Below are 15,167 nucleotides of genomic sequence, written 5' to 3'. Positions count from 1 at the left end.
GCCAACATCCCTTGTCAGTATCCTGTGCACTCCACTACTAGGTACTAGCCTCTGGATTTCCACTCAAGGTTTGTTACAACTGAACACTTATTTTAATATGCACCTGTACAAGTTCTCTCTCGCTGCATAACAAAATACCACTGATGGCTTTAAACAACATCGATCAGCTCACAGTCCAGCCCTGCATGGCTGGGGTACCTGTTCAGGGTGTCACGGGATGCAATCGGAGTGTTAGCCACATTGACTATTGGTCCGGAGGCTCTAGGGAGATATCCACTTCTAAGCTTATTCCTGCTATTGGCAAAATTCAGTTTCTGGTGTTCTAGGACTGAGGTCCTTACTACCTTGATGGCTATCCCCAGGAAACACTTCTGGCCACAGGGGCGGCCCGAATTCTTAGCCATGTGGCCCCCGCCATCTTCAAGTCAACAGTGGAGAATTTCTCAGGCAGCAAATCCCCCTCGTATTTCAATCTCTGACTTCCCTGTCTCTGACCTTAGGTTCCAGATTTAAAGGGCTCATGCGATTAGGTCAAGCCAACCCAGATAATCTCCCTTTCTTAAAGTCAGCTGTGCCATATGACAGACTCTAATCACGGGTGTTAAGTGCATCATATTTGCATTGCGGGGCACTATTCAGGGAATGTACACAGGGAGCTGGGAAATCTTCAGGCCCATCTTAAAATTTTACCCACCATAGCACTTTTGTTAGAATTGTAAATGACTTTTGCAAACTATAATTATGTTATCCAAGGGCTGATTACATGTTGATGCTATTGCTGATTCTCAAAGGGAGGCGAGCGTGATGAAACGCTATGATGACCGTCCCAAACCGCCATAGAGTCTGGGTCATTAATTTAGAACTCAGCTTCTGTGAAAATAGTCCGTTTAAGGTAATGACATCTTTTAGTTTGCAAAGGGCGTAGTATAATCAGGTAAGGAAAAAGGACGGAAATGGCAATGAGACTGCGACATCAGAACATATCGAGGGGCCGCTTAGCCACAGTCACTGTGCGGTGCCATGCCCCCAAAACACATCACCCCTAATTTACATTCATTCTTATGGGAAACTTAGACACATATTATAAAAGTTTTGAATCATGGAGTTCTCTGTACAATATAACATGATAAACGCTAATACAGATATGTGTAAACTCTTCAGAGCAAAGAAGAATCCATTGCCAAACACAGGATAAGTAAGAGAGACAGCAAATTTTCCTTCCCACATAAATAAGGTTGATTTAAATCAAATGGCTCGGGGAGTATGTGGGAAGGAAAAATGGAATTATCTCCGGACTGAAATATGTAAAGGCTCAACCACCTCTAATCCCACGTCACAAAACAGTAACAACTGGCAGCTGAGATTGACAAATGTGTCAAGATGCCTGTACCCATTAGGGCAGCAGCTATGGCCAGGGCACTCTGGCCATTTTTATTTTAAACCTTCAAGGGATTTTGTAAGTAATTATACACAAACTTAAAAAAAAAAAAATCTATCACTCTGAAATTGAGTACAGAATATAAGGTCTTACCCCAGAAGCAAATATTTATTTGAAAGAGAATTTGTCTCCCCTGGCTCTGAATCAGCTCTCTCACTGAATAAGAATCAGTTCTCAGCATGCTCTGGCCCTGAACTGCATTTTGAAATAACACAGCTAATCACTATTGCCACTTGTAAGCCACAAGGGACTGGAAGAGAACATTTAGAATATGGAAGTCAAACGACTCTCAAACCTTAATTATAAAATATAGTTGATTGCTGGGAGACATGAAGAATAGAAAACCTTCTAACTGTGAAACCTGTTTCCTAAACAGGGCAGGGAGTGTGGTCCATCTCTATTAAATTACTTCTAATCCCACCGAACGTACTGTGTTGCTTTTCCAGCCAAACCTTTGCAAATGCTGTTCTATTCTTACTGCTCTGACTAGACAATATCCCTGACATCTCAGTTTCATCATCAACTTTTCCAGAAATCCTCCCGGACCATCCCACTCCCCACAGTAGGTGAGATGCTGGCATGGCACACATCACACACTCCTCTGTCATTGCCTAGTTAGTGATTTTCCCATGAGTCTGGGCTCCCAGAGGGCAGAAATGATACCCTATTCGGTAGCCTGTGTACCCCCTAGTGCCTGCAGAGCAACCAGACCATTACAGACGCTTAATGCGTATCATTGGATGTCTAGATGGTAGGAAGGAAGGAAGGCATGCCGGCCAGAACAAGGCAATGGTGCTCAAGGCCACAGATGTCATCGGGGCGTGCAAAGAAGAAATCAGAGCCCAGGTTCTGTCACTAATTAGCTCTGCGACTCTAAAACTGTCATTTCATCTCTCAGGAACTGTGTCCTCAGTGGAAAAATGAAAAGGTTGGACGAAACTAAGAGGGTTCATCAAATCTCTTCCAGGTATACCATTCTCTCAGATCTTTTTGTCTTCAGGATTGTCCATGCTTCGTCAGCATACCCATTTTAATATGTATTTTAAAGTCAAAAACATTGGGTTTTGTTCACTAGAATCAGGGGTTTGAAAGATACAGCAACTGGGGCCGGCCCGGTGGCTCAGGCAGTTAGAGCTCCATGCTCCTAACTCCGAAGGCTGCCGGTTCGATTCCCACATGGGCCAGGGGGCTCTCAACCACAAGGTTGCCGGTTCAATTCCTCGAGTCCTGCAAGGGATGGTGGGCTGTGCCCCCTGCAACTAGCAACAGCAACTGGACCTGGAGCTGAGCTGCGCCCTCCACAACTAAGATTGAAAGGACAACAACTTGAAAAAAAGGCCTGGAAGTACACACTGTTCCCCAATAAAGTCCTGTTCCCCTTTCCCCCAAAAAAAAACAGTCTTTAAAAAAAAAAGAAAGAAAGATACAGCAACTGAGGACAGTGCCGATAGATACTCAATGAATGCATGAACGAATGAACAGGCATCCCTAAATCTCTTTCATTGCTGCATTAGAAAGTGAATTTTTTTAGCTTTGGTTATTTTGATAATCAAATTTCATTTCATCAATATCCTCTCTAAAGGAAGGGCGACTTCAAATCCTTTAGAAGAAAAGCAATATACACAAAGGAGAAGGATGGTGTGAATTCACTGCTTCACAAAGAAGCTTAAGTTTCCCAAGGAAGCCACAACCTCTATTCAAGAGACACAAAGTGACCCTCGGAATTACCACGTCACTGGGGCAAAATGGACTTCTTCTTATTAATAGGATCAATTGGTGAAATCACCAAGCTGTTTTTTTTTTCCCCAAGGCTGTCGCTAACAACGAGGGCAAATAATTCCTGCCAAGAGTGGCAGCCACAGGCTTATTACTCGTCCTGTGGAATTGAATTAGCACAAGAACCCTGGGCATCGGCTTCATGGCATGATGAAAACATGATGTAGTACATGTAGAGCAAAGATTTCCTGCTTAGATCCGAAGAGAGAGTGCTACTCAGAATATGTGCAGAGCATTTATTATGTAATTTAGGAAGTTAGCTTTTTCTTTTACTTTCTAAACTGAAGAAGGCAATGTTCAAAAGAAAACTAGCAAATCACAAACACTAACCTAGACATGCTTTCTTAGTCGCAAATATTTTAACCAACGTCTTAATTAAATCTACATTTAGTCCACAGTGAACAAATAATATTGCCATATCCCAAATGACTAAATAAAATATGTGAGGAAATATATTACATGTAAATATAGAAATCAGATTTTCAGCCCCAAAGGCTGCTAAAATAAGGGCTTTTTTTTGGGGGGGAGGGGATCAGGAAAAAATTAGTCTTAAAGGTCACTTTTCCAGATGACTAGAATGCTGGCATTTAGCCAAAGAAATGTAAAACTGGGTGATACCAGCTGAGTGATCCATCTCTGTTCTCAGGCAGATGCTTTATTTATATGTTCCCTATACTACAGCTGACCAGCATCCCCTCCAAATCAGTTGATATAATCAGTCTGGTGAGATCAGTTTTAATTATTCTAATAGTTCAAGAGTGCTATCTATTTACCCTTTATATTTATGAGTGTGTGAAAATTATAAAATAAAAATAGTAATAGTTCAAACATCATACACACTCACACACATACACATACACGAGATGTTCACCTCTGTCAAGTGCTTATAATGATGCCAGAGAAAAAGTGTAGCTAAAAATGTTAATCTTGTCAGCTGAGCTAATATCCAGAGGGAAGAGAAATGTCTGTTACAGTAAGTAATAATCATTTAAGAAAATACTATCTAAAGGCAGGGAGCAGAAAAAGCCAAGTTGAGTGGGGTGGTCATACTTGGGAAGAAAAGGACCCGCGTAGGCAGGGGTTTGCTCTGGATAATTATTTGCTTTAGGGGTGGGGAACAGAGGGGTGTGGAGGACGTTTAGCAGCCCCCCCCCCCGGACTCTGCCCACCAGATGCTTGTAGTAATCCCCCAGCTGTGGCAACCAAAACTATCTCCAGACGTTTCCAAAAGTTCCTGGGGAGGAGAGGGTGGATTGTGAGTTGTCCTTAGGTCGAGAACCACCGCCTTCGACCCACGGTCACCCTGGCTGCGGCTCCATCCCCTGGATGCCATCCCAGTTCCTGGCCTCAGATGCAGAGTGAGCTCGCCTAGACCAAGGTCAAACCTCAGGGTACCAGCTCCCTGCAAAGTGGAACAGCTTCCCACACTAGGTGAGGAGTCTCTTAAATCATGAGTTCATGTGAGACTAGTCCAGGAAAGCTGCTTAGATTTCTCAAACCATCTTTTGCGGTCTCAGTCCTTTAAACCAATAACCAAAACAAAGTGAAACTATGATGAGAGCAGAAATGGTGCAATCCTTTGAAAACGCAGCAGCAAAACCATCTAATGGCTTAGAATGGTACATGCAGAATCTTGTGGGGGGAAAATAAACAGAAATTGAAGGTCCTCATGATCTTTCTTTTTTCCAAATATGGCTTAACATGTATATTTTTTTAAAAATCCAGACCTGACATGATGTTTTATTAATTTAATTGGTTTCCTATTTTTCTTTTTTTATCACATTATCTAGTAACTGCATCTCTGCCAGTTTGGTATTAAAGATAGGCATCCTTTCTATCAACCTCAGGTACGTTGCTCATATTGTAGTTTAGCTAATCCCTAAAAGTTAATGATCCCACCTGTCTCATGAAAGAAGCAGGATCATAAAGCAGAAAGATACCAGAACAGTGTGTGGTTAAGGAGAGCTCCATCACTTCCCCGCTGTGTGACTCTGGGCAAGTTACTCTCTAAATCACGGTGTCCCGTTTAAAAATAGGGACTATGATAGTACGTACATGCCAGGTTTACTATAATGGTATACAAGTATACACCTGGTATGCAGAATGGGCTTAATCAATTGTAGACAATCCTTTTGTTATAAAAATTAGCATTTGCATGGCCATAATTGGAAATGAGCATGGAAATGACCATAGCAATTTCACCGTATCACTCTCATAAAATACCAGGCATCTAGCAATCCAGTAAGTTAGAAGTGAGAACTGGAGGAGGAAGCAGTCTCCTTTGCAGAACAAGACAGTACCCTCGAAAAATCTGACATTTTCTTTTTATTGAAAAGGAAATTAAAAGAAGAGTGGTTAAGCTCCTTTATTCACGCCTTCATCCCATTTTACCTTCCCAGTGTAATCGATCTGAGGCTGGAGGGATTAGATCTGGGTAGAGCACCCGTCATTTCCTCATCTGTGTTTTATTATTCATGGGATGGTTCCCTCTTGCAGCCTCCCCAGAACACACCGTCCAGGGAGTGGATCTGACATTTCAGTGGGGCAAACGCATCTTCTCATAGCTAACATATTCTTTCTGGGCCAAGAGTGGATCTCAAAGTGATTTCTCTTCTCCCAAGTTCTCATTCATTCAGAATTTGCTGACACAATTTATCCACCCAATGAGTATTAATTGAGGACCATCACCTGCCAAGAATTTTGCAAGGAACTGGAGGTATCTTGATGATCAGGGTTGGGGCACTCAAGGAACTTAGCTCTGGGAGGGAGGCCAACATTTGCTAAAGGGATGCATAATTTCAAACGGAGCCAGAAAGTAGCTCTCTCACAGTGTCAAACCTCTCTTAGCCCGCAGTGTCTGCAAAGACTCCCCTGAGTAAGTGACACAAGAACTGAGTGGAAAGCTCAGGTGTAAAGCTTAGAACCACATTGCCCAGATTCCTTTTAGAAGGGTTCTGGTTAGATCCTGCCAGTGACAGGCACTTGGGTAAAAGCTGGAGCCCTCTCTTAGGGCTTTGAAATCTGGCCAACAGTGTGATGTCAGGGCAGAGAGAGGAGGGTAAGAGGGCAGTCATCAACAGGGAAGATACCCGACCAGACACTGCTGGTTATAAAACCATGGCATTATCTGCTTCTGTTGGTCTCCTAGAGCTGTCCTCGTTCTTGATCACCCCTAATCTGGTTCTATTGGCCAGGTACTGGGACTCTGGATATTCTTGCAATAAATTCCCTTTTGCTTAAGGCAGCCAGAACTACCTTCTGCTGTTTACACCCATCAAGTTGTTTGCTTCTGGTCACCTGTTACACTGCTTTCTGCTGCACTTATATTTATGATTATGCACGTCTATCCCCCCAACCAGACGGTCGGCTTCTTGGGGAGTGGACAGTGTCTTATTTCTCTTTCAACCTCTAGGGCCTAGAGTGGTGGCTGACTGACACAGAGGAAACACTCAGTAAATGCAAAATGAGCATGATTTTGCACATGTTCAAAAAAGTATGAGGTTTGCCAATAACAAATACAAACGTTCAGCTGGATATTTAAACACTGAGAAAGAGCTCAAACAGTCCTCTGTGCCTTATGGCAATTTTACACTGATGTGGAAATCTCTATGTTCTACAGTCATCTTCTCAGATATTACTTTTTTTATATAAACTTCATGAAAAAAAACCCAATATGCTAATAACCATACTCCTGTAGCACCCTTACTTCTGAGCTTATCGTTATTCAGAATTTTCACCACCACACTTTGAAATGGGTAGAAAAAGGTTGCTGAAGTGGGCAGGTCCATGATACCACTCCCAGGAGCCAACTACAGGCACCACTCCCTGCACTTTTCAACCCACAGGGCAATCCATGAAGCCCACGAGGCAGTTAGCGAACTTGGCTTCCAGAGAAATCACCATCTGTTTTTCTACCTCTAATAAATAAAGTGTCTCTGCTCTATAAATTCACATTGCTTGTGGAACTGAGACCTCAAATGAAAACGGAGATAGAATTTTTGTCCAATTTAATGGATTTTTAAACAATATCTTGGGTAGCAAATTTATGTTGCAAGAATCTACGGGCTACATAACAGTCTGAATTTTATCTGGTTCAAATAATACTACCATGTCCTAAAACCCTGGGCATTATATACTTTCCAAATGTACAATGTTGTCAAGATTTTATGACATTTCCTACAAAAACTCAATAGTCAGGTAGCACTTCATCAATTGCAGTTTACGTTCGGGTATGAGAACAGAATGCTATGGCTGCAGCATGAAAACTGTGCCGCTCCTCTGACTTCCGTATCATAGCCACACAGGGATATTCCACTAAACAATTTTCCTGCATGCACTTTTTGGTCCCCTACAAAAGAATTCCATGTCTTGGAATTATGGAGTAGAGCCAAAAACATGATGGTAGATCCCCAAACCCATTCTTGATGACTTCTGTTTTCCGACAAAAGCTCGATCGGTGATATTCTGCTACCTGGGATTCTCTGCTTATTCAACTTCACTTCCTTCCTCAAGTGAGAAAATGCTTAGAGCACTGTGCCCAGACATGTACCCTGCTTCCCAGACATGTGTCCTGTCCACGTGGCTTATGGGGTACACAAGACTTCTGAGACCTTCTGAGGGCTCCGCAGGCAAAGCTGACAGATATGAGGTGCAAGCCTAGCTTTGCCAGGTTAAACACGGCTATGAAAGGCACATACCCAGTTCTACTGGCATCAAAACACAGTGCTAGTTGCCAAAGAGTCTATGAGAAAGAAATATTAAGTAATACCCCACCTCTGACATTGACATGAGTTTATTATTCCTACATGCCAACACACCCTAACCTAAAGCTTATGCTGTTTCAATCCAGGCCTGCCCAGAAATAGCCAATTATGCTAAATGTGGTCAAAACTTGAAGGAGTCTTCAATCCCAAAGACAATGATTCATTGGCCCATTAGCTTCTGTAGTATTTCCGTATTTTGAGTTGATTTCTGAATTGTGTGCATTTCAGGGATTATTTCCATCACATTGCAGGTATAATAGAACTCTTGCCCCTTCGCTATGTTGCCAGTAGTTTTATTTCCTCCCCAAATGTACTGGTAAACACTCAACGAAAAAAACTCAAAGTAGAACAACCCCTTCAAATACACATAAAATATTTCCAAATCCATTATCTAGATGCTTTAAATAACTGGAATTGTGATTATGTTGCCCAAAGGAGCCCTAATACATGACTAACTTTGTTCTAGAACTTCCAAATTGGTTCCCAAACCTTTCAGTCTGGCTGTGGGGAAAATTTTAAAATTTTACAAAATGTACCCATCATCAAACGTGGTCATTTGTCACTTTTGCATTGAAAGTGCCTTCTCAAAATCTTTACTGAGAAAACTATTTCCATTTATTTCTCAAGAATGAGAGTTCTAGTCTCACCTCCTAGTAAAACAAACAATTGCGATGGTTTTCCTCGATTTGCTCTCACACATGGTGCCATCATCAAAAACCTTAAGGTTCACAGGAAAATGAGCCTTATTCTCTTAATTTGCAGTAACCATTTTATTTTATTTTCCCCAAAGACAAAAGCAAAACAAGCAAACAACAACAACAACAAAACCCTGGTATCTAGTTTGTATGACCTCTGGCAAGCCTACCACAGGCCTCCGCATCCGTCAGTTCCTTAGGGTTGAAACGGCCTCACAGGGTGACGGTCAAGAGAAGGTCAACAGTGCAGGCGAAGAGCACAACAGAGTATCCAGCATACCGTGTTCAACATAAATAAGTTCAATAAATGACAGCTTTTGTTATTACGCTCTGATGGGTATTTTAAGCGAAAAGACTTGTTTTGAACCCTCAGTACATCTTCCAAGAACTGCCACTGTCACTGTTTCTGTTAGTCCCACCTGCCCTGGATTGCCCCTTTGACTCAGGGGTCCTCAATAGTCTCTCCCCAGCTCACTTCTAATTATCTGGATCCGTTAGCCGGAGCTTCAGAGGGGGCACCAATGACCAGGGCTTTGTCTTTAAAGATCTTGACAGAAACAAATTAATAACATGATCCTTCAGATCACCAATATCCTGGGAGTGAAGATGGAAGCCAGTCAGGATGAGGACAGCTTTATGGGGGTATGACTTGTGTAGCTGCACGGGGCCCCACATTCAGACGGGCCCCAGGCTTAGTTTAATGCTCTGCGATGGCTCCCACCCTGAAATTTACAATCAACTTTGTACAAAGGGCCCCACATTTTCACTTTGCACTAGGCCCCACAAATTACGTAGCTGGTTGTTATAGCTGGAAAGTTTTGCTCAGAATGTGGTATGAATTGTATGTTTTAAAAGGATTGCTCTAGCGTCTGCCTTAAGAACAGGCTATAGAAAAGGTAAGGATAGAAGCAGGAAAAACAACTTGGATGCTATTCATATCAACAAAGGGAGAGATGATAGTGGCAAATGACTCCAAGAGAAGGGGCCAGTTAGATACCATTTGCCTACGGCTGTAGCATGGGTGCCTGGCAACATGCCAGCCTATGGCAGTGCCCTTGCCAGCCAGCTCCTGCTGCCTACCACTGGTTACTGCCCCGTGTCCATGCTGGTTGTCTGTTAATCTGAGAACGCTATGTCTTTATAATGCATTTTCTTTTTCTTAAAAGAGCAAGTATTGGTTTCACTTTGTGTCTACCCTTTTCCTAGGGGAAGGCAGGGGACTCTATGGCTCCACAAAACTGTACACAGTAGCAAATGGGAATTTTCCAAAAGGAAATTGGACTGCTGTCGACAAAATCTAGATCCTACCATGGAGAAAATGAGCTGCTGAAAGAAGGAAGGAAAGAAGGGCCCTTACCAGGTCAGGCATGTTCTGTGTTAGGTCACTGTAGTCAGGGTTTGCTATATATTCTCTCGTTGATTCCAATCAAGTAATGGATGTAAACAACCCCCCCCCACACACACACACACACACAATCCCTGCTAAAATCTGCACTGGTTTGGCAGAATAAGGTCTACTAAAGTTAATGCCAATACAACATGCATCTAAAATACCTTTACGACCTACAAAATACTTTGTTTTTGCTCAACTCTCTGTAAGAAAAAAGGACAGATTAACTGTTTTGACTTTTTATTATTTTAGACTTTCATCTAAATTTGTACGATTATTTCTGTTTAAGATGACAAATGAAAAAAATCATCACTATTTACTTTTCAGGTAATCGAATAGAAAAGTCATTAGGCCATGCTAAAAGTTACATGAGTAAGTTCAATAGCAGTAAGTTAAAAGTTTATACTTCCTAATCTAAAATTCTTAAAAAAATAATTTCTTCTTTTCAATGCGCTCAAAAATTTCTCTGAAATGACAACGCATGGATGATGCCAATTCCCAACCTGAAGGGCTTATGTCAGCTACTCACCTTTTTCTGAAGAACGTTGATTTTTCGTTCCTTCACTTCTAACATATCCTTCATGTCCCGAATCTCTCCAGCCAGTGTCCCCTTCTCTTCCGTGAGGTCCTGCAGCTGTTTTGTTTTCTTATTGAGAAAAGATTCTTTCTCTTCCAATCGTAATCTCAGCGCATCTACCTGAAATCAGGAAAAAGAAAGAGGGTCGTGGTTTGACACAGAGGTTATCAGTATCCATTAGTCGTGCCCTATGAGGGCGCAGGAAAGCAGTACGCCTTCTCAGGACAGCGTGACCAAACCACTGCTCATAGGCAAGTCAATGCCCAGCATTTAAATAGTCTGTGTCTATCTCAAAGTCCTGTTGTGTGTGTATCCGAACAGTGATATATTTTTTACTATAGATTTATATGAAATAAGATGCTATGCAGTAATAGTGTGTCTCCATGTTGTGAAAGCAGATGCTGGGAGACAAAGCACACTGATCCCCTGTGCTGTGAGAGCCCAGCGGGTGGGTACAGTGCCCACTCCCTCTGCAGCTTCCTCCAGGAATAGGGAGGACACAACTGGCCATGCCTCAGACCTCCGGAAGAGCAAGGCTGACTTGTGAAGAAACATTCCTAAATTACAAAAATACATGTTGCCAAGAGGAAGTACATGCTGCCGCTGGAAGAAGAAAATGTGGAAATGACAACCATTCACCAGCTTTAGGAAAAACTGTTTTCCAAATACTAAAAGGGAGAAGAAAAAAAATAGACGAAGTATACAAAAAAAAATCCTAAAAGTCCTATTTCTACCTTAGCTCAAAAATCAGATTATTACAATTCCTGCTTTTCAAATGCCAAGAATCTTTATTTTTTTTAATGTAACATTCCAAAGACCACATATGTAAAAACATCGACATGGGTGATGGGGGGTACTGGGGTGATAGAAGGCTCCAATACGCACCCTCCAGACCAGGGATTTCATAGATAGTAGCACATGAACAATCAGGGAGTAGTGACACAAGCATGCTATTTAGAGATATCAAAAAAAACCAAAACTAGGCAACAAGAGTTAAAATGCGTTGTCTTGGGGAAGAAGAAATGACACAGGGACATGGAGGGGGCTGCTGCATCTCATAGCAAATTTTGCTCATTACACTAACAGCAAGTAAAATTTGGATGAAAAGGGGGGGGAATAAAAGTTAAAAAAAAAAAAGGATGCAGGAATACCATAAAAAGCCAAAATAAATAGATATGTAAGTACTATGAGGACACAGAGTCCAAAAGCTCAATGTGGAACAATGAAAAGAAGACGTTAAGTTTTAAGCTGGATTCTGCTTCTATTCAGCTGTGAGGATCAGGATAAATAACTTACTGCCCCCACCCAGGCTTCCAGCCTCAGTTACTCCACTCATAAAACAAAGAGGTGGAACAGATAGTCTCTTAAGTTCCTCACATTTTATTATTTTAAAGGCAGGAATCAGTCTTAATAGAGTACATCATGGAAGAATAATCATATTAGAGATAAAGAAGAAAAAGTTATTGGGGTAGAATCTCCTTTTCTTACCCTTTCCAAGAAAAGGGTATCAAAGTTGTGTTTCTAAAGCTCAAAGGTGACAGGCAGGTGGGTGAGAGGAGAGTTTTCTAGTTTCGGTCCCAGAGAGGATGAAGCTGGGAGGTCCCAGCAAGGGAAGGGGTGACAATGCCAGGGGTAGCAGAATGACCCTGACTGCATTACAAGCAAGGATGGACATTCTGGGACTGCAGAGGGTGAGAACTGCAGATTCTTCTAACATCTGATGTCTAAGCCTCTTCTCACACAATGGTCATAAAGCTCTAGGGGCCGGGAAGGTGCACAGGGATCTTCCCTTCCCTAAATGAACGTGCATGGCAATTGCACAAAAGTGTAAGCGTCCCAAATTCTGAAGTGGACTATCTTTGTTTAACGTTATCTTCACCTACCAACCTAGAAAAACACCATTACTCGACTTTGGGTTTTCATCATACCTGGTGAACAAATGGGCTTTTTAGTTTATACATAAAGAATGGCATTTGGTGGGTTCCCTGGGAATCGGCAGGGCATGCTGAGCACTCCAGATTATAGCTTGGTCAGAAGGGGTTACATTCATTTGTAGAGATTTGCCCTCACGTTGACCAGGACTCAGTGTGAATCTGAAAAGAAACTGGTCCCATTAGCCCTGCATTCTAGCTAAGAAAGACTGATGGTTTATATCTGAACTAAAGGAAATGCCCAATATCCAAAACTGTGACATAAATAAATTACAATATGGGAGGTAGTGAGTGGTGCTGAAAAGAGTTTAGAAGAAAAGACTCCGTATTGATGAGTAATACATTAAACATTTGCAGCACCTTCTCACCATGCGTGATCTATCAGTGCTCTGCCGCCATCTTCCTCAGCCCAGAAGAGAGAAAAAGCAACCCTAGCGCGAAGAATATTTCTCCAGGAATAAAATAGAGAGCAAGGATGGTTGTGATCAACACACTACTCGTAATACCCAAACTCTACATGGCAGGAGGGATTCTGTGCCAGCTGAGATCTTCTGCTTTGGAGTTTATTTTCCATGCGCCCAAAAGCATGTACTTAGCTTCAAAGGAATTTGAATCGTGCCCTTCAATTACCTTCACTCTGTCTTCACAGCTTTGCAGTCTCCTACAATCAAGAAACGAAGCTTACGGGCCTTTTTTTCTTAAAGACAAAACTTTGACCTGAACTGTATCCAATTCTCAACCAACATTAGCCCAGTTTGCAGCAAGCAAGTATGACATCATTTCTAAAGTCAAATTTTAACTTCCAGATGGTACAAAACCACAAGCAGGCGCACAGGCCTTCTGATGCACAGAAGTTTAAATACAGGGACGATCAGGCAAGAAAGAATATAGTCTATTAAAAATTAGAATATGTCCTTTCAAACTGGGTATCAATGAGTAGGAGTAAAGTTCCCCTCACTAATATTTGGACTTCACTCAACAGTGTACATCATTCTAAAAAGAATCAGAAAAGCCTTGAAGTTTAGATTATATTCCAACATCAGGTAGAGATATAAAAGTTAAAATGTTTGGGAATATGAAATACTTTTCTTTGCCTCTTCACTCAACACCAAATAATTTTAAGGGTCCTTGACTCTCTCTCTTAAACTTTGGCAGTTGATTCAATAATAAAACTTGGCAAAGCAAAAAGCACCATCATTTCCCAGAAAAACAAAAGAAAATTAGAACTGTATGATATAGTTAGTGCACAAAGACCTATACCTAGGTTGAATTTCCAATTTTTACATATGACTTAACCGCATGGGAACTAGTCACCTAATGTTAAAAACTAGGACAATCTTTTCATTTTACGAGAATTACTCATTTCTTTCTGATCCAGTTGTGCATGTGTTTATGTGAGTGTGAGTATGTGAGTGTGTGTGTGTGTGTGTGTAAGAGCATATAATATATGAAAATTTAACCTTTTATCTGGCAGTATAAAACATGAAACATTTGTTATCACTTCAGTTCCAGGTAATAACTTGAAAGAAAAGGACCATGGCAATGAAATTGGCAAAAATTGCCAAAATCAGAGTTAAACATTATTAATCTTCATGTCAGCACCCAGGAATTATAACCAGTTCCAATGGTGAGGTATGTTTGTAGAAGTTCTATACATAAGCCTCCCGACCTTTCTGCCATATTTTACATGGGCCTTCAGAAACGGTTTCTATGTTGTGACAGAACACTAAGTGCTACTTGATGTGCCATAAATAATTTTTTAAAATCAAACGGTTCGTTTCGATTTTAAAATGACTACAGCAACACTTGAGGGGGGAAAAAAACCACTTGAGAGAGAAAAAGGGGCCACTTGAAATTTTTCACAGATTAAATACTACTTACTTGACAACGCTTCAGGAATTGAATAAACATGCTATCACAAAGAACAACTTTAAAAGAAAATGAAACTGGAACACTCACAAAAGATCCCAATATAGTTTTATTTCACATTCAAAGTTTTGTTTGTTTGTTTTTCCTAATAGTAGACTTGGGTTAAGGGCATATTTGAATTTGATTCAACTTGCAATCATTCAAATATGGAGACAGTTTCAAAGTTGGAAGTATGTATAATGTATACAGCTTCCGAAGACACAAACACTGAAAATAACCTAAAATCTAAAACTTGCTGTGGTAGTAACCACTACTTCTCACTCACATCCAATTTTCCTTTCCTTCTTGAACATAGGGAAGATCTCCCTTCCCAGCTGCCTTTTGGGAAGATGGGGCCGTTTGTTTTATCCATGAAATGTAAGCAAAAGTGACATATATACATCACTTCCTGTCCATGTCACCTCTCTCTCTCTCTCTCTCTCTCTCTCTCTGTCTCTCTCTCTCTCTCTCTCTCTCCTGCTCCTCCTCCTCCTCAGAGATCTTGGAGGCTACACTTTCCAGATGGTGGAGCTACAAGATGGCAGAACCTCCATAAAAAACCTCAAGAGACCACAAGAAGGAGCATCTCTCCCCCTACTCCCAACACACACCCAAATCCACCATCCCCAACATGGATTGCACTTATAGTATGATGTGTTAAATGACTCAAAGTATTAGAATAATTTCTT

General features: G+C 41.4%; 1 protein-coding gene across 1 annotated transcript in view; it reads right to left on the bottom strand.

The window, feature by feature from the left end:
- Positions 1 to 15,167, bottom strand: part of ERC2 (ELKS/RAB6-interacting/CAST family member 2) — a 931,911-nt gene that overhangs the window by 542,296 nt on the left and 374,448 nt on the right. Inside the window, 1 exon segment of the mRNA XM_081072100.1 lies at positions 10,592 to 10,759. Within this exon segment, the coding sequence (XP_080928226.1) occupies positions 10,592 to 10,759 (168 nt within the window).

Source organism: Rhinolophus hipposideros (assembly GCF_964194185.1).
Source record: "Rhinolophus hipposideros genome assembly, chromosome: 14".
Lineage (NCBI taxonomy): Eukaryota > Metazoa > Chordata > Mammalia > Chiroptera > Rhinolophidae > Rhinolophus > Rhinolophus hipposideros.
Note: the sequence above shows the minus strand (reverse complement) of the source record. Positions and strands in the feature narration are given on the sequence as shown.